This window comes from Carcharhinus amblyrhynchos, chromosome 7 (assembly GCF_965287045.1).
Source record: "Carcharhinus amblyrhynchos chromosome 7, sCarAmb.v2.hapA, whole genome shotgun sequence".
NCBI lineage: Eukaryota > Metazoa > Chordata > Chondrichthyes > Carcharhiniformes > Carcharhinidae > Carcharhinus > Carcharhinus amblyrhynchos.
The window spans coordinates 21,499,050-21,519,578 of record NC_137330.1 but is presented as its reverse complement, the minus strand read 5'-3'; the positions used below and the strand labels follow the sequence as shown (position 1 = coordinate 21,519,578).

General features: G+C 39.7%; 1 protein-coding gene across 1 annotated transcript in view; it reads left to right on the top strand.

Annotated features, from left to right (window-relative positions):
- Positions 1 to 20,529, top strand: part of lrrc1 (leucine rich repeat containing 1) — a 402,129-nt gene that overhangs the window by 178,448 nt on the left and 203,152 nt on the right. Inside the window, exons 13-14 of the mRNA XM_080192020.1 lie at positions 2,355 to 2,488; positions 12,323 to 12,442. Of these exons, the coding sequence (XP_080048146.1) occupies positions 2,355 to 2,488; positions 12,323 to 12,442 (254 nt within the window). The remainder of the gene's footprint in view (positions 1 to 2,354; positions 2,489 to 12,322; positions 12,443 to 20,529) is intronic.

The following is a 20,529-nucleotide window of genomic DNA, read 5'->3' as shown; positions in this document are numbered from 1 at the left end:
AAAGACAAATTGATCTGCTTGCCCATTGCAGCAATGTTTCTGCTCATGTCTATGAGGCTTCCCGATGCATGAACTGAACAAAATCATGCTGTGCCTCTTAATGATTCATCTCCTCCCCCTGGCTTAATTTATGTGCGAGCTCTGTTTCTGCAGTCTACAAACATTGCATTCAATGAGGTCTTAATCACATAGGGTAAACATGTAAATAAACACTTTATTTTTTTAAGTCTGTCCAGCTGCACGATCCACAAGAAGGGCATAATTACCCTCAAATTGCTAATCGTAAATAAAACGCTCTTCTTGCATTCCACAGGGAATATGTTAAGCTGCATTTATCAACGTAAGCAAACATTTTCTTGATCTGAGGAGCTGTTGGGGTTGGGAAATGGGAGAGGAGAGGGGCTAAAAATGGAAGAATAAAGTAAACATCACAGAAGTGAGTGAAAATAAACACAGGAACTGTACACGGGAGTATGTCCAAGGAAGTGAATAAATTAAGAACATCCTGGGGGTTACCATTGACCAGAAACTGAACTGAACTAGCAATGTAAGTACTGTGGCTATAAGAGCAGGTCACAGGCTAGGAATCCTGCACTGAAAGTAACTTGCCACTTGTCTCCCCAGTGCCTGTCCATCATCTACAAGGCACACAGGTTTAGGAGTGTGATGGAATACTCCCTACATGCCTGGATGAGCTCCATCAACACCCCAGAGTTTGACACCATTCAGGACAAATCAGCCTGCTTTATCGACACCACATCCACAAACATTCACTCTCTTCACCATCTTAGCACAGGAACAGCAACATGACCATCCACAAGATGCACTGCAGGAACTCATCAAGATTTCTTAGGCAACCCCTTCCAAATCCACAACCACTGCAATCTAGAAGGACATGGGGAGTGGATGCATGAGAAGACCACGACCTGAGATTTCCCCTCCAAGCCACTCACTATCCTGTCTTGGAAATATATTGGTGTGGATGTGCCACATGGACTGTAGTGCTTGAAGAGCACAGCTCACCACCATCTTTTGAAGGGCAACTAGGAAAAGCAATGAAGGCTGGCTTAGCCAACGACGCCCACATCCTGTGTAGAAAGTGAAATGGTTAGCCAATAAGCACCAACTGATAAATCAACTGTATCAGGTTTAATTCAAATGGTAGCTGCATAGTTTGCATAATATTGTGTACAATGATGTGGAAATAATTAATTCATTCATGTGAGTGTCTGACCTGGCTAAAAACACATGTTTCTCTGAGGTATATAGTTATTACTTTAATTATCATTTTAGAGTTTCAATTAATTTATTTTATGGAATGTATGAATATTTTTTCCTAATGCTTTTTTGCAAGTCCCATTGTGCATTCTTTTCTTTCCCCGTTTATTTTCTTTTCAGCCTTATTGTGCTCTGTTTTCTTTCTCTTACCTTGTGCTTATGTAAGTACCATTGTGTACTTTGTCAATGACTTCTCTCCACTATTTTAAAGTTCCATTGTGCACACTCTACTTGCTCTGCTCTTTCTTTCTTTCAACACTGCTTGCATTTTTTTTATTTTCTCACTTTCTCTACACATTATTAATGTTCATTGAGTTTTCCTTACACAATTTAAGTCCCCTTTTGTGCTTTCACCATTCCTAGTCTCTTAAAAGGCTTATCCCCTTTTGAGTGAAAAGAACTCTTGTTGCGCACGCATTTAAAACAAAACGAATATCTTGTTAACTTGTTTAAACCACTTCTTTGATTAAGTTTTGATTTTGTTCTCTTCCTTGAACATATTCGTGCGCGTATTTTGATTTGCGTCTGTGATGTTTACTTCTTTAGTCCCTTCTCCCAACCACAATAACCCCTTAGGCCTAGGAAGTGTTTCCTAATGTTGCGAAATGCTGCTATAATATAACCCTGTCCCCTAGCATAAAAGTCTAGTTACATTTGGATAACAGTCAAGCCCTATGTCATACTGTCTCTGCTATATCTTTGGACCAAAGATGAGGAATAACTTTGATATTTAAGATGGATGGTATTCCGATTTCTAATATATTATAGTCAGTTTTTAAATCTATTCTTTGCTGATAAGCAGGAAAAGCTGTGAGGAAGCACCAAATCGAGTCGGAGACAGGCAGCAGAAAACTTGGCCAAAAGTCCTAATGCTATTTCGCGTATTGAAAGGCCTCTTTCATATTATTTCCTCTTTCATGAAGAAAAATGTTTAAAGAGCGATTTTCCTCTGTTTTAAAACCGAGTAGCTTATAAATAATTAATTATTAAAAATATAAACATAATGCAAGCTTATTACCACTTCTTTTTTGTAAAATTGTTTAAGTCATTAACTGTACTCAACCAATTTCCTGCAGATAACTTGCCACGCTGCGGAGCATTGGAAAGCTTGGTGAATGACATGTCTGATGAAATGTGGAATGAACGTGCAATGAACAGAATCAGTGCAATACGCTTCTTAGATGACGACGATGATGACGATGAAGAAAAGGTAATAGATGAGGAGCTAATTTCCATATGGTGCATTTTTCAGTCACTCAAGGAAACCAATGATGTTTCCCATAAGTCTTAGATTTCTTTCTTTAATCCTTATCTAAATGCACTGTTTTGCTAATGGTCTGGAGCAGCATTTTAAACATTCACGCTAATGCTACTAAGTGAATTGCAAGTTATCTGAGGCAGTTCAATGTGCAAATGAGTGAATAATTAATGGTACAAGTTGACCATCATCCTAAATCTACCTTTCTCCACTGAAAAGTTGCCTTTTTGACAGCAGACTGAAAAAGGACCATTCCTATTTGGATTAGTTCACTAAATCGTCTGTCTAGGAATAAAGGTAAATGCTGCCAGATTGACAGGGCCATCCTTCCCTTTCTAATTCTCTGGAAAAGGGCACTCCGACAACCTGGAAAGATGGGATGGGGACCGCAGAGTCTCTCAAACTCTTCCCTATTCGTGTGTGCCAGGCCATCCAGTGTTTCTTGCTGCAAGTCCCTTGAAGGCATGTCTGCAATGAATGATGTCAAAATGTGTCTCGCTGAACAATGCATTTCATCTTTCACAAAGCCGTGACTGTTGCTGTGCTCAGAGCATCTGAAATTTAGTGTCAGCCAACCGCATTTTAACTAGCCGTATGCAATCTTGTACATTCCCTCTGCTGCATCGAATACCTTTGTGCAATACTGTTGTCTCCACAATAAGACAAAGTGAGAAACAAATGTTCGCTTGAGGACCACAATCTAGGTTCCCAACCATTCATTGAACACCTCTATACTAAAAAAAAAATGGAGGCATACTTCTTATTTTCTGTTTTCTTCTATTATTGAGAACTTTGTCTTTAAATTCTCCCTGTCTTCTTGCCTGTTTTTTAAATCTCTCTCTGTCTCTCTTGCTCTCCCAGGGTGTTTGTGCCCTTTTGGAGTTTTCATTTTTTTGTCGGTGCATGGGGTGTTTGTCTTCAGTTCTAAATCCCATTGGTCATGTGCGTGGCCCTGACCAACATACAACATCTGAACTACACATGTGCTGCTTTTCCCCAGCTCTCGCACGCTTGGGGTCCCAAACTCCGTCAGGTCTTGGGAAACGCCGACCACAAAGCTGAAGACGAGGATTAGTTTTAGTTTAATTACATAAATTTTGATTCGTTTTGAATCTTTTTTCAGTGCCGCTGGTTGGGAAACACTGATACAGGGCATTCATTCTAGTTGAAGTAAAAGAAAGGACAACTAAAAGTTAGTAGTAATTATCTCACATCAGCAGCAGGTTGAAAAAGCAATGGTACAAAATTTGTAACTGCCCGTCTGTTGGCCCACACAGACTTTGTAAGTTCTCCCCACACCTTTCCAAATGAGTAGTGTCAGAACCATGGACTGCCACTTCATTGCATGTTCTTGTTTGCCATTGACTCCAGCCATTTTGACTGGAACTTCTAGAGGCAATCTTAACTTTTACCAGACTTAAAAACCACAAGATCTGATTCTGCATTCATTTGGCTTACTGCTAGTCAAACGAGGAAACACTGCGTCTTATGCGCTCATCAAGCTGTCACTCCAGGCAGCAAGAAAGTACATCACTTCAGTTTGGAGCAGCCCAAAACACTAATTACCACCAAAATTCCTCACCCTATTGATTTTCTTCATTGCAGTGTTAGTGTATGCCTATTGTGACAGTAATAAATAAATAAACTGATCCTCCCTTATCACAGAATAGGCAAGGCCCTGATACTAATCTGCCATTGGGGAAAGGCAAGAAGAGTGAGAAAAAAATCTTTGATCCATTTCTTTCTCAGCCAAGCCAAAGCAGAAAGTCAGAGTGGGGGACTATGTATAAAGTCTCCGATTTAAATGAGCAACCTGCAGTTTAGTGTGCACGTGTGAATACTGTATAAGAGTCTCAGCGTTAAGTTTAACAGGTACCAATAGACCTAATACGTACTACCGTGACCTGTGCAATAACAACAATAAAAATGTTTGGGAGGGGAATAAAACAAAGAAAAAGGATGACTGAGCTAATATGCCACCTCTCTTTGTTACCGAACTGCAGAATGCTCACTTATACCTGTGCGTTTCCCCCATGCTAACTTTCTGTTTTGACTTGGCTGAGAAAGAGATAGGTCAAAGATGTTTCTCACTCTTGCCTTTCTTCACTGGCAGCACCAAACAGGGTGGAGAACACTTCTTGCTCATTTACTCTCTGCCATTATTTTACAACTACAGTAAACCAGTTCTAGTTACCCTTCATTGTAAACTACAAAATAACACAAACCAATCCCTACCGCGTCTTATTTTTACCACATTTTGTTGTTGAAATGTAGATGTAGCTGATATCCACCTACGTCAAATCCCATCCACTTAGTAAACCTTTGTTTACTGACTGGAAAAGCAGATGCCTGATGTCTGAGCAGGATTTAGATGGTAAAGATACTAATTCTACAAATGATTGCTTTTAGTTTAATCTTGCATTCAATAAACATTACATGGAAGTCCATTAAAGTTTTTTAATGTATAAAATAATATTCTGTTTGTCCAACATCTTTAAATCCAACAAGATACATGTACTTACTACTGTTCACCCTGTTTTGTGGACAGTATAAACTTGTTTTTGAGACTATTGAAGCAATAGTTCTTAATACTACATTAATGTAAGAGAATATTTAAGCAATTAGTTGGCAAATAACAACTGACGTAAACAAGGTTACAATGTTCTGCTATGTTGTTTATCTGCTATGAAGCAGAATGAGTAGAATCCCTGTTAAACTGACCTGGATTTTGCAATCTTTGGTGAAGGAATGGCGCTTATTGTTCATTGTGCTTACCTGCCCACAGAATTTTCTGTGCTATTGAGCAACATTTTGCAGTTACAGAAGATCATTTCCTGCACTGTTTCCTGCGCAGGAGATCAAAGGCAAATGAGCAGGGCAACCAATAGCGTGACCCTTTAACTAGTCAGACTGAAGGATCCTCACTGAGACACAGAGCATATAAACCAGGAAGTATAAATTAGAATATTTAATATCATGTGAAATCTGGTACAGAAATCAAAATAAAGAGAAAAATGGGATTAAGAGAGTGAGAAAAGAGGCAGAGGTGAAGATACTTCCTTCAAAATCTCCAACAATAATTTAACTCTTGGAAGAATGAGATTTTGTAACTATGAAATTTACCTTTTGGGGCCAGAGGTATTGTTCTAATTAAGACCTAATAACATTATTAAGGATACACTCAGACTTGAATGCACCAGCCCTAACTTTTTCGGTTGTGGTTAGTGGATTAAGCATTGTAATTAAACACCCTTGCATGTATTTAAATGCCAAATGTCTTGATGAGGGGGAACAAAGCTTCTGGAGGAGCAGGGGACAACAGCTTCCAGATTGCCACGTTTAACTTTATTCCAAATGAAACATGAAGATTGACAAAATACTGTTTTTAAAAATGAGCTAACATGCCCGTACAACAATGTGCGCAGGGAAGCTGGTGGCAAGTGTGCATTGGGAGGAACCAGACATGAAGATTGCTGAAACATAATTACAGAAAAAAATTCAGGAGGAGGAAATAAAATCTGGAATTAAAAGCTAGCCTTAATAATATTGATTATGAAACCATTGTCGATCGTTGTAAAAACGAAATCACTTAATGCCCTTTAGACCAGGAAATCTAAATCCTTACCTGATCTAGCTTACATGTGACTCCAGACCCGTGGCAATGTGGTTGGCTCTTGACTGCCCTTTGAAATGGCCCAGCAACCCATTCAGTTCAACGGCAAATAATCCAGTCACGCCCACATCTCATGAAAAAATTTTATTGCAACTAATAAAGTTTACAATTACAAATAAACTGCATGGAACTAAATGAGCAAAATATTCACCAACAAATCAATTACTCTGGAGCTACAGACTGGACTGGATTAGAAAGTTCTTCTAGATATTGCTGATTGGCTCTAGGTTCTCTCTTCACCCAAACTTCAAGACATTGTTGAGTTCCTCCAGGTCCTTCTTTTGCCAGCTCTTCCAAAAGAATATATTGAACAAAATACGCAAACCCAGAGGACAAAATCCCTGGTCCTGATTGATTGCATATTTGATCTTTAGAAGAACCGAAGGAAGAGCATTAGTACTTCTAATTCATTAGAAAAAGGCGTAACCATTGGAGGTTTGGTGGATTGCTAACAATTCCTATATTTAAGAAGGGGAATAGGATATATCCAGTGAGATATAGACATGTCAGTTTCACATCAATGTTACGAAAAATGATGGAACCCTTGGCAAAAGAGAGAACATAAGAAAACTAGAAATGAAAAATATACTGAGTAGTCAGTGTGGATTTGAAAAGGGAAAATCTTACCTGATCAACTTTATTAGTTTTTTTGGGGAGGTAACAATGGTAATATGGTAGATCCAATTGTCCGTATTTTCAAAAGGCCTTCAATTAGGTGGCTCACACTAGACTTACAAATAAAATCAAACAGTGTGGGGGCAAGTGACAAAATGGATTGTTAATTGGCTTCAAGACAGAAAGCAAAGACTATGTGAGTAAGGGTCAGAAAGGCAGAATGTGCGTTTTCCATAATGATTTGTGCTGGGACAATTGTTATTCAAAATTTGCTTTAGTGAGTTGGATATTGGAATCAAAAATACAATTTCTAAATTGGTGGATGGCTCGACATTGGGATGGGGCAACATAGTCAATACTGAAGACAACGTCAATAAATGACAGGACGACATTAGTGAATCCTCAGAATGGATATATATTTGGAAAAGCGTGCACAACACAGATAACTGTGAGGTAGCACATTTTTGATGGGAAGAATAGAGGGAGGGTTACTTATTATTTGGAAGTGCAAGATTAAGTGGGTAAAGAAACAAGGGGATCTTGATACAAATACACCAATGAGTAAATGTTGTGCCACAGGTTGGCAATGTCTTAAAAATGTAAGCCATGCACCAGACTACAAAAAGTCATGAATGTCGCCCAATCCATCACGCAAACCAGCCTCCCATCCATTGACTCTGTCTACACTTCCCGCTGCCTTGGCAAAGCAGCCAGCATAATTAAGGACCCCAAGCACCCCGGACATCCTTTCTTCCATCTAGTTCCTTCGGGAAGAAGATACAAAAGTCCGAAGTCACGTACCAACTGACCTGAGCAGCTTATTCCCTGCTGTTGTCAGACTTTTGAATGGACTTACCTTGCATTAAGTTGATCTTTCTCTACACCGTATCAATATAATGCCACATTCCGCACAGTCTCGTCTCCTTCTCTATGAACAGTATGTCTTGTCTGTATAATGCGCAAGAAACAATACTTTTCACTGTATGTTAATACATGTGATAATAAATCAAACAAAAGACTTCATTTTAAGTAAGATCGAACTGAAAAGTAGGGAAGATATGCTAAACCTGAATAAAAACTTCAACCTCAGTTGGAGTAGCGTGTGCCATTCTTGTTGCCATATAGAGGCAGAAGAGAGGGTACAGAGAAGATTGACAAAGATGATATCAGAAATCCATGGCTATACATATCAGAAAACATTGACAGGCTGCACCTCTCCTCTCTTAAAAGTCGAAAACTGAGGATTGAGCTAAAGAGATCTTTAAATTTCTGAAAGATTTTGATTGAGTACGTGCAGAGAAAATGTTTCTGCTTGAGGACGATTATAACAAGAGCTGCTAATACAAGATAGTCACCAAGAAATCCAGTAGGGAATTCAAGAGAAACTTCTTCATCCAAGTGGGTTGAAGTGAATAGTATAGATGCATTGGAGGGGGAACTAGACAGTGTCAGAGAGGGAAGGGAATTGAGGGCTATGGTGGTGAATTTAGGTGCAAAAAGATGGGAGGAGACTCAGGTGGAGCATAAATCCAGGCGTGGACTGGTTGGGCTACCTGGTCTGTTTCTCTGCTGTAAATCCTATATAATCCTGAATAATCCTAAAACTGTGAATGGACTGACGCCAAAAGCTGTTGTCTGATTTACTTTGTAATAATGGTGAGCAGTACTAGTCCCACCATTATTTCTACTGCAAAATTTGGGCCATTGCAATTTTTTTCAATGAAGTACTGTTTGGCTTCCTTCCATGTCAGTAATCTGTGCTACTAGCATTGAGAGCCATATAAATTGAGTCACATATTAGGTGACCACTACAGCCTAGGAGATTTACTTTTCCTGTCTCAAGTATCCATTCTAAATATTAACATCTCTTAGCAACAGCTCAAGATGCACTGAGCTTTGTGTGATATTACAATGATTGCGTTAAACTTTTATTGTAGCTTAGAAAGCAAGTTTGCAGTCTTAGAGTCAGCAATCTATTAAGTTTCATTGAATTAGAAATAAACTGCTCCAATCTCCTTGCTCTTTTACCCTCATCTCTTTGTGGTTAGCTCTTACTCATTTAATAAAATTGACTTGGTTTCAGTGGTCATTTATGGTCCTTCAAGGATATGAAAATTAAATGGGTTTAACACTGTGGCTCAAATAAAAGTGTAATCTTCTCCTATTTCAAATATGCTACCCTTCCTGTTGTTCCATTAATCTCTTTTCTGAAAAGTTGAGACCATACACACTTATGCCTGGTGTCTAATTCCTTATCAGTAAACCACGTCCATTCATATGATGTTCACGCATTAATCACAGTATTTTCTGAAGTCCAGTCATTTTGCAATACAGGCTGCTTTCACCCCACCCCCTCCCTCTACTGCCTGACTGCTTCTGGCACATATTTGTGTACTACCTCCACAGCATGTTGACCTCTTCTGTCACTAATTTGTTAGTTCCTAATCTATATCAAAAGTGAATTGAATCTAGACTGTCTCAGTAGAGAGAAAGAAATTGCAAACAATGATCCTTGAACGGTTTACCTTCATTCCATAGGCTTAACAATCTACGTGTGTAAAATGTAAGAGACTTGGTTATTGCACATCTGACATACTATTTTTAAAATATCTCTACCATCACTGAGACGACCAACCTCCATAATACTGCCCGACTATATACTTTTCTCAACTCTGCTGCTCAAACCCTCCGCCATACCTGTTAATTCTAGACGAGACTGATTCAAAACACTCTTACTTGATCTTGCCTGTTCCATACTCTGTAAACTTGAGGCCATTCAATCTGCTACCTTTGTTTTAATTCACACCAAATCCCATGCACCTGTTACCCAAGTGCTTGCTGACCTTCTCTGGCTACAGATTAAGCAATGCCTTGATTGTAAAATTCTCACTTGTGTTTTCAAATCCCTTCATGACATTGCCTCTTCCTACTTCTGTGATCTTGTCCAGCTGCACAACTCCCCTGTGCTCCTCTAATTCTGGCCTCTTGAGCACCTCTGATTTTAATAGTTTTACACCAATGATGGCTATGCCTTTAGCTGGTGAAACTTAAGCTCCAGAATTCCCTCCCTGAGCTGTTTGGCCTCTTGAGGAAGAAGAATAAAAAAAAACGTATTATCTAAATGGTGAGAGATTGCAGAGCCCTGAGGTGCAAAGTGGTCTGTGGGGTGTCCTAGTGCATGAATCACAAAAGGCTAATATGCAGGTAATTAGGAAAGCTAATAGAACATTATCATTTATGTGGTGTTTGAGTACAAAAGTACAGAGGTTATGCTTCAGTTATATAGGCCATTGGTGAGACCATATGTAGAGTACAGTGTACAGTGTCGGCCTCCTTACTCAGGAGGGATATCAGTGCATCGGAAGCAGTTTAGAGACGGTTTACTAAACTAATACCCGAAATGATTGGATTGTATTGGAAAAATTGGACAGGCTAGGCTTGTTTCTACTGAAGTTTATAAGCGTAAGAGGCGACTTGTTGAAATGTATAAAACCCTGATTGTTCTGGAAAGAGTGGATATGGAGAGGATGTTCCTTCTTGGGTGAATCTTGAACCAGGGGGTCATTGCTTTTAAAAAAAAGGATTGCCCATTTACATAAGAACATAAGAAATAGGAGCAGGAGTAGGCCATCTAGCCCTTCGAGCCTGCCCCACCATTCAGTAAGATCATGGCTGATCTGTCGTGGCTCAGTTCCACATTCCCGCCCTCTCCCCATAACCCTTAATCCCCTCTCTTATCAAAAACCCATCAACCCGCGTCTTAAAAATATTTAGCGAGGCAGCCTCCACCACTTCAACGGGCAGAGAATTCCAGAGATTCACCACCCTTTGAGTGAAGAAGTTCCTCCTCAACTCCGTTCTAAACCGTCCCCCCTTTATCTTGAGGCTGTGCCCCCTAGTCCTACTATCCTTTCTGAGCGGGAAGAGTCTCTCCACCTCTATCCTATCCATCCCATTCATCATCTTATACGTCTCAATGAGATCTCCCCTCATTCTTCTAAACTCTAACGAATACAAGCCTAATCTATTCAGCCTCTCCTCATAGCTCAACCCCCTCAACTCTGGCATCAGCCTAGTAAACCACCTCTGCACTCCCTCCAAGGCCAAAATATCCTTGCGTAAGTACGGCGCCCAAAACTGCACACAGTACTCCAGCTGCGGCCTCACCAATGCCCTATACAGCCGCAGCAAGACCTCCCTACTTTTATATTCAATCCCCCTCGCTATGAAGGCCAGCATCCCATTCGCCTTCCTGACCACCTGCTGCACCTGCAAGCTGGGTTTTTGTGACTCGTGCACAAGGACCCCGAGGTCCCTCTGCACAGTCGCCTGCTGCAGTTTTTAGCCACTTAAGTAATAACCCTTCCTACCATTATTCCTACTAAAGTGGACCACCTCACACTTGCCAACATTAAATTCCATTTGCCATTTCCTGGCCCATTCGCCCAGCCTATCTAGATCCTTCTGCAGACTCTCCACACCCTCCGCACAATTTGCTGTTCCACCAATCTTGGTGTCATCAGCAAATTTCGACACCCTACACTCGGTTCCCTCCTCCAGATCATCTATATAAATGGTAAATAGCTGAGGCCCCAGCACCGACCCCTGGGGCACTCCACTAGTCACCATCCGCCAATCCGAATAGCACCCATTGACCCCCACTCTCTGCCTCCTATTTGACAACCAATCCTCTATCCACGCTAACACCCTACCCCCAACTCCATGTCCCCTGACCTTCTGCAATAACCTCTTGTGAGGTACCTTGTCAAACGCCTTCTGAAAATCAAGAAAGACCACATCCACTGGCTCTCCTCTATCCACCGCCCTAGACACATTTAACACCCGGATGAGGAGGAATTTTTTTGAGGTCATACGTCATTGGAACTCTGCTTCTAGCAGAGTCTTTGAATATTTTTAAGGCAGATGTGGATTCTTGACAAGCAAGGAGGTAGAAATTAATTGGGTGCAGGCAGGAATGTGGAGTTGAAGTTGTAATCAGATGTAATTGAACAGCTGAGTAGTCTGCTCCTAATTCTTATGTTCATGACCTTTCTTTTTTCCTTTTAAGATGCTTCTGTAAATCTATGTCTTTGAGAAAGCCTTTCAAGTCTTGTTCGTATCCCCTTGGGTGACTTTTTGGCTTTTTAACACTCTAGTGAAGCACCTCAGATATTTTGGTACATTAAAAGGTGCTGTAAGTCATAGAGAGAGAGAGACAAGTCCCACTTGTGTTTCCATTTAATTTGGTGTAACTCCCAGAACTATAAGAATTGTAGGAGTCCGACATTGCTTACCCCTCAGAAAATTACGAACTTGAAACTACACACGTACTTAAACAGAACTTCCTCTTGGTATCACAGCAAGTAAGAAAAGAAAATGTTCACCAGAATCAACAAAAGATTTCTTATTTGCTGCTGGTCATTGGATTGCTTCCAGTGTGGCAAATGAGTTCCTGTTGGAATCTCCTGCTGTTTACTAATTGTGTATTTAATGTCTAGGGCACACTTCAGAGGAGAGCCACTCCACACCCAGGGGAACTGAAGACCTTGAAAAAGACAGCAGAGAACTTGAGGAATGACATGAATGCTGCTAAAGGACTGGACTCCAACAAAAATGAGGTCAATAATGCCATTAAAAGAGTGACCACTTCTGTATAGAGTTTTACCTCAAACTCACCTCGTGTGTCTCCCTGACTGTGTAAACATTAATGTTAACCCATCCTTGGAACTGTTCCAGTCTGTGTGTACACACCAACCCCACCTGATTTTGTTTCTTCATGTCAACAATGTTTATAATAACTGCAACCTGGAAGAAAGTGCCTTGTTTTCACCAGTGATTGCACCCATCTGCCCATGTTTTCTCATATCATGTTTTTCTTGGAAAACTATTCATCTTTTTATATAAATATATATATATAGGTAGATGCACTGCTGTATAGAATTAGAAATCCTTGCATAAACTTTTGTTATACACAGGGTGAATGCATTTTTTAAAAAGAAGTATATTTTTGGGGGTTGTTTGTCCAGCTATTTGGACCTGCTGAAAAATAATTGTACAGTTTTATGTGAAATTTGATACTTTTATACGGTTTGGCAGCTTGGATTGTGTAAATTTTAAACTTTTTGTACAGCAAGTTTAATAATAGGTAATTCAAGTTTCTGAATCTCAAGAGCTGTGGTACATGTTTTTGGTAGCTGTAGAAATCAATTCTTTGTTTCCCAAATCATCTGCATTCTGTGTTCAAACTGCTCGACTTGTCACTTGTGTCTCTTACCCCACCCTCCTGCTCCATGTTGTAAGCCAAGTCTTTGGTGTGATATACCAATAACACAAAGCTGTTTTTCTCCTTGGGATGGTCTGGCAGTAGTTAGACATTTTTTTTGTGGGGCACAGAAAAAAACACTATATTGGAGGTGTACACATCAGAAGTTGAAGGTTTGTTTTAACTTTTAACTCTTGCCCTGCTGAATAAACAGAATTTGCACCAAATGAATATGCTGTGACGAACACCCTGAAGGGTTAATTCTAAGCAATGTAACCAATCTCCTTCCATCACTTTCCTTTGCCAGGCACTGCATGTTCTTTAGACTGGAATTTTAACTACTGTTGCACGGTGGCAAACAGTTTTATGATGAGTGAAATTTGGGGCCCAATCTGGACATACTTTTTGTTGATCACATACTGCACAAGAAACTTGATGATTTGTTTTACAATAAGTGAAGACTTTGTGCTGGGCAAAGATAACCACTGATGAATAAAATTTGGCAATTGTCTTTCAAATGAGCAGGTTGTTTTCTGGTTTGAATTTTTTTTTGTTGGTGCTGAGATGTAGTGAATTGATACCAGGGTGTGTAATCTTAGATTGAGACTGCCAGTCAGGCAAACCATGGAAGTAAAGCTCGAGTGGTTTCATGATCATTTTGGTCATTGTCTGAAGAGAGATTGTTACTGGTTTGAAATCACTCCTTGTCTGTTCAGAATGTACCCTGACCACTTTCATTTAGGCGATTACGTTGATGACTCTTTTTGTCCACTTTGGTCCTGTATCTGGAAACTGGTACGATGGGTTTGTATTGATTTATTGATCTGATTGTTTGATAAACTAGGTACATTTCATGTATTTTTGCCTAATAAACGTGATTAATTTTTGTACGAATCTATGAAAACAAAATGTTTTAAAATTAGTGTGATTTGGAAAAGATCTAAGTTCTGTGTTCTGCAGTTTTTTGAATTGTATGTTTACTGGCTAGGAATTGGCTCCCTTGACTTGTGTTTATCCTTTGTCAGTATGTGCAGTAGTTTTGCTGTTTTCTTTTCCTCTTTCTCCAGCTTTTCAGTAACAACTGAATTTTTTTTCATTTGGTAGTTTTTGACAGTTGCTTCAGAGCTTTAATTGACTATAGGAAAAATTCTGTGTGTGGTTTGTGTTATAATTATATTTCAATTGCATAATTGAACTGCCTTTCAACTTAATTGGTATTTATGAGCTCCTGTTGTCACCAATTTACTCCCTTGCTGCAGTTTTGCTAACTTCTTCAAAGAAACTTTCATTTACACAATCATGGTTTATACCCAAGTACCTCATTAATGGAAAAATGAACAAATTATTCTGATGTTGGGTTATGCATTCTGAAATTTGTGGGAAGTCCATTATTTTCCCCATGTGCTTTATTTTGAACAAAAAGTTGTTTACGGGCTTGCTATCAGCACTTGCTGCTTCTCAAGATTAGCAGCGATATCACCCATGACTTTCAGCGTGACCATCATGCTCAATCTTCCTGTCTCTACTTTGGCCATCTTGCCTTTGGCCTGAATCCTTTAGGGCAGCATAGTGGTTAGCACTGCTCCCTCAGCGCCAGGAACCCTGGTTCAGTTCCGGCCTCTGGCCATTATGTGGAATTTGCACGTTCTCCTCATGTCTGTGTGGGGTTTCCTCAGGGTGCTCTGGTTTCCTCCCATACTGCAAAGATGTGCAGATTAGGTGGATTGACTGTGCTAAATTAACAGGGTAGATATGTGGGGTTACGGAAATAAGACCTGGGTGGGATTGTGGTTGGTGCAGACTCAATCGGCCTATTGGCCTCCTCCTGCACCGTTGGGCTTCTATGATTCTGTTCTTTCATTAGAGCTTTTTGTTTTGGTTTAAAAAAAAAATTACCTCCATGCATCCAGGGCTTCAATATATGTTCCTAAGTTAGGACTAATTAACTCTTGGCTTCTTCTTATGTGAGGAGTCTGACTTTCTAACCAAATTTAAAATTACGCTTAGGCACTCCTAAGTAAAGGAACAATTAGTTTATACAAGTGGTTATTGCATTTGGCCATTAATCCATGCCAAGGTGGACTTGTTCTTGTATTGTCTTGTATGACAAGGGACAAAATATCAAATATGTTTCACAACGAATATAGTTTTATCAACTTACACACCAGAATCATCATTTTGGGAGTTGCTGTTGGGTCTCTTGTATTTCACAGCATTGAAATATCTGCAGCAACATCTAATGAAGCAAAAACTTTGGCATGCACTTCAAAAGGTTCACTATCTTGATCATAACTCTTTCATCTGGAACTTTATCTAAACTAACACTCATGGTTCTAAACAGATCTTTGTGGGTTGGTGCCACTTTACTGTATTCTCTTGACTCCTCATTTTTCAGGGTTTATTAACTTATTCAGTCCAAACCAGAATTTAAATAGAATTAAATTTAAATTACAGCATAGAAACAGACCATTCAGCCCACTTGGTTTCTGCTGATGCTTATGCTCCGTGTGAGCCTCCTGCTGAAGTAAGTCATCTAACTATATCTGCATCTCCCTCTATTCTTTTCTCCCTCATTTATTTAACCAGTTTCTCCATGAAGGCATCAATGCTCTTTATCTCAACTACTGTGTGGTAGCAAGTTTCACATTCTAACTTTTACAAAAAAATTACTGAATTGCTTCTTGGTTTCTCTGGCAATATTTCTGCTGATAATCACTAGATTTGAACTCACTCAGAATTTGAAACATCCGCTCTGCCTGCTGTATCAAATTCTTCCAAATTTTCAAGACCTCTTGTATATCGTCCCTCTTTTCTAGAGGAATGAGTCCTACCTGTTCAGTTTTCACTGATGAGTGTAATCTCTCAGTCTAGCATCATCCTTACATCTTTGCTGGTGCCTCTATATCCTTGTTGTAATAGTGAGGTAGGAACGATGCGCAGCGTTCCACATGTGATCTGTATAAGTTGAACGTAACTTTTCAATTATTCTTCTCTGAGAGTGGTCTTCAGTGCTTCGTTTGTATTCATTTGCCTTATTAAACTGCGTGCTGCCTTAAATACTTTGCGGTTAACATCCCTAGCTTTTTGGGGCAGCGCAGTGGTTAGCACTGCTGCCTCAGAGCGCCAGGAAGCTTGGTTTGGGTCACTGTCTGTGCGAAGTTTGCACATTCTCCCCGTGTCTGCATGGGTTTCCTCCGGGTGCTTTGATTTCCTCCCACAGTCTGAAAGACGTGCTGGTTAAGTTCATTGACTTGAACAGGCGCTGGAGTGAGACAACTAGGGGAATTTCACAGTAACTTCATTGAAATGTTAATGTAAGTTTTACTTGTGATCAATAAACTTTTCTCTGTACTCTTTTAGTGCATTTAGACTCTTATTTCCAAGGTATATGTGATCTCCTTATTCCTCTTGGCAAAATGCATCACCTCCCTTGTCAAAAATACTCACTGCCTTCACTCTCAAATTTTAAAATTGTACTACCAATTGTCAATTATAAATCATTGATATAAATGATAAATAGTACTGTGGACTACCACTTCTCACTGCAAGTTTGGATAACTTCCTTTACAACCATACTTCCTGCCTGTAACCAACTGACCATTTATTCTGCTTCTTGCCCCATGACTGCACGATCTCTGACCTCATGAGTTTATTTTTGTCTAAGGCTTTTTGAAATTCCAAATTTATGACATTACTGCATCACCCTGCAATCTCTGTCAATCTTGTAATCTTTTATGACCTCTATTGTCATCCAGTCCTAGCCTCTTGCTCATCCTAGAATCTCAATCCTCTATTGGTAACTGTGCCTTCAGTTGTCCAGGTCCTAAGCTTTGGAATTCCCTCCCTCAGCCTCTTCACCTCTCTCAATTCGCTTCGTAAACCTCCTGGTATCGATGAGCATTTGGTCACATGACCTAATGAAGCTGTGTGGCTCATTATCAAATTTTATTATGTTTTTGCTGTTTGCAGCAATGTACAAATGTTGGCACCAGTTGAAATGAGTAAAATTTCTGCACATGGTACAAGACCAATTTTTCTGCTACTTTTCCTCCTCTTGTAGGAGGTCTGTGTTTGGTCAACGACTTATGGAAAAATTAAAATGTCACCCTGGCCAAAACAAATTTGGATTTCAGCCACACTGACCCTCCTCTTATCCCTTAATACCTTCTTTCTTTAGAAACACATCATCCAGTGTCTTAAACCTACTTATTCTATCCACTTGAGTGGCCTTCCTCTCATTACTTTGTCTATTGCCTTTTATGTGACAGTTCTACTGGAATTTCTATTTGACCTTCTGATTACTTCTGTAGTTTTTGAGCTCTTTTTGTTGATGTGAGGTTTATCGACCCTCCCACAATGATTTTAAAAAAAAGTTATTAGCCAAGTTGTTGAAACCCTTCTTGCTGATGAGATATAATTTTTATTGCCCAATTCTAGACTGTCTTGCATAAATAAGTGTATTCTTTCAGTATAGTATCCAAAATATAGACAGTAATGTATATGGGTCAGGCCATAGACATAAACAAGTTAGGTTAATTTGTATTTTGTCACTCTCAAAGCAGATGCAATATTTTCTTATGTTTAGCTGCATCTAATTACTAAGTAGATTTTTTTCAATATTTTACTGCTTTTTGATCATACGGTTCTATACAATACCTATAGACGCAATGTTTCTGTGAAGGGCCTAAAAAGTTTTACTTTTTTAAACATGCTTTACAAATCCAAGTCATATTTCTGAATCATCTTCATTGAAAGATTCCTTGGGCTCTCTGGGAACTTGTTCAATTTTCTGGTTCTTGAAATAGCAAACTTAATTTTTGTTTCAGTTTAATCCTTCATTAGGCTGTTAGAGTGAGAAGTTTTCCAATACTGGATGGCACGGTTGTGAATGAAGCTTTTGAACTAGCCATATTTTAGCAATGAGATGGGTTTACACATTGGTTATCTATCACTAATATTCAGTGACAATTAAGAGCCAGTCATAATTTAAAGACTGTCATTATGACCAAATGGTGGGGGAGGCTGAATTAGCTGTTGCCATTGGTTGTGAGAACTGTTGAAACTGTGTGTCTTCACCTGCCAAAATTTGACTTGCTTTTTCGAATAGGAGTCTGGAATGTAAGCTCAGAGAAAGAAAAATGGTGGAACCGTGATGACGTGAAACCTCCAAACCTTTTAAGGCTACCAGGTTTGTTCTGGTCAGGGCCAATCTATCATTCACTTCATCCCTATCTTGCGTATGCTGCTCAACCTGCAGTAACAAGGAGCTGGCTATTGGATTAACTTTCTTCTGACTAATTTCAGGGAGACTGGGTGGGACTTACACCTGATTTCAAAATCTCTTGTTTGCCAGCTTTAAACCTTTCCAAGTTTCATTTGTTCAAAAACACTCCGATGCCAGGAAACACAGTGTCTATCAAAGCACAAGTGAATTTATGCAAATTTCTATCTTGTGCAACTGTGGAGGACTTTCTTTTTTGCCGTTGTTTCAAGAAGGGAATACCTAAATCCAAGTAAGTATAAATTATGTGAAGTTGTAGTGAGTTGGCTCAGCGTCATTACTATAGTCTTACTGGAACACTCTTCAATGTCAAAGTGTGGTTGATTTAATAAAATAAATGATGAAACTGAGGCTTAGATGAGTTTTTTTTAAATAAATTCTGCTAAATGCTTCCAGGGAACATGGTGTCCTTGACTGCCCAGACTTGTTGTCCTTTATTGGTCAGGATAGCTTACTGTAATCCTCTATTGTGCATCCCTCTTCAGAAAATAACACAACTACCAGAGGCCTCATTCTCTTGGGTGGAGGATGGGCAGTGTTTGATGAATGAATTGTCCTCATTCAAGACCTGTTATTCATTTGGTTGACTTGAGTGGGCCAATTTTTTGGATGTTGGGAGGTTATGAATGAGCAATAAATGGAATGAGGTGGGGAAGTTGTTGAGTGGGACGTTGATGGTGAGGCAGTGCTTCAGTAGTATCGCAGCAGCCAATGCAGAGTTTGTTGAAGAATGTTATACCCAGTGTAAAGGTTATATTCGGCTTCTCCCAAGCTTTCAGTGGCATGAAGGAGAGACCTAACCTCAAAAATTGCACTCGACACAGCGTATCATTATTAAAAGTTTCTTGTATCCTTATTTTGGAGGAATGTTTCTAGAATATATTGAATGGCTATAGCATGAAAGCAAGCCATTTGGCTTGTTGAGCCCTTGCCAGATCTCTGAAAGAACAATTTGGTTAGTTCAGCTGCTCCTCTATTTCCAGATGACACTATAATTCATTTTCCTTCAGACACTTACACCATTCCCTTTTGAACAACATGATTGAATCTGCTTTAACAACCTTTTCAAGCAGTAAGCAGTGCATTCCAAATTGTACCCACTTGTTGCATTAAAGGGCTTTCCCTCATGTTAACCTTGTTTCTTTTGCCAGTCACCTTCTCTCTTTCTTGATTCTTCTGCTGAAGGGAGTAATTTATCTCTATTTACTCTGTCAATGCCCCTCATGTTTTTGAATACTTCCATCAAATCTCTTCATCACCTTTATTTTAAGGGGAACAACTCCACCTTCTCCAACCTAAAAGTGTAACTGAAACTCAACCCGCAATCATTTCCATGAATCTTCACCCCCTCTCAAACCACTTCCTCTTTGCTAAAATGTCCAGAATTGGATGCAGTACTCCAGTTGAGGCTAAACCAATATTTTATAAAGGTTCATTATTATTTCCTTAGTTTTTTTCTCTGTGCCCCCACTTCGAATCCTGTTTCTGGAGCGTAGGAGGCTGAGGGGTGACTTTATAGAGGTTTATAAAAAAATGAGGGGCATAGATAAGGTAGATAATCTTTTTCCAAAGGTAGGGTGTCAAAAACTAGAGGACATAGGTTTAAGGTGAGAGGGGAGAGATACAAAAGTGTCCAGAAGGGCAATTTTTTCCCACAGAGGATTGTGAGTGTCTGGAACAAGGTGCCAGAGGTAGGAGTAGAGGTGGGTACAATTTTGTATTTTTAGAAGTATTTAGATAGTTACATAGAAAGGATGGGTATAGAGGGATATGTGCCAAATGCAGGTAATTGGGATTAGCTTAGGGGTTTAAAAAAAAAGGGCAGCATGGACAAGTTGGGCCGAAGGGTCTGTTTCCATTCTGTAAACCTCTGACTATGTTAACGCGGTTTATTCTTCTGAGCAAAATGTACCACTTCTCGCTTCTTGGTGCATCATCTGCCCCATCCATCCAGAACTGCTGCAAGGGCATTTGCCGCCCTCCACACCACTTCCATTTCTGGGAAACATTGGTGGAAGTGACTTTAAGGAAAACCGGTGACAAGGCATTAGTGGGTTCTTGGGAATCGCATCCTCATAACCCAGTGACAGGCTTAAGGAGCAGGTTAACATGGGGGATTCACTGCCTCCACATTGGCAACTCAAGCTGCCTCTTGTATGAAT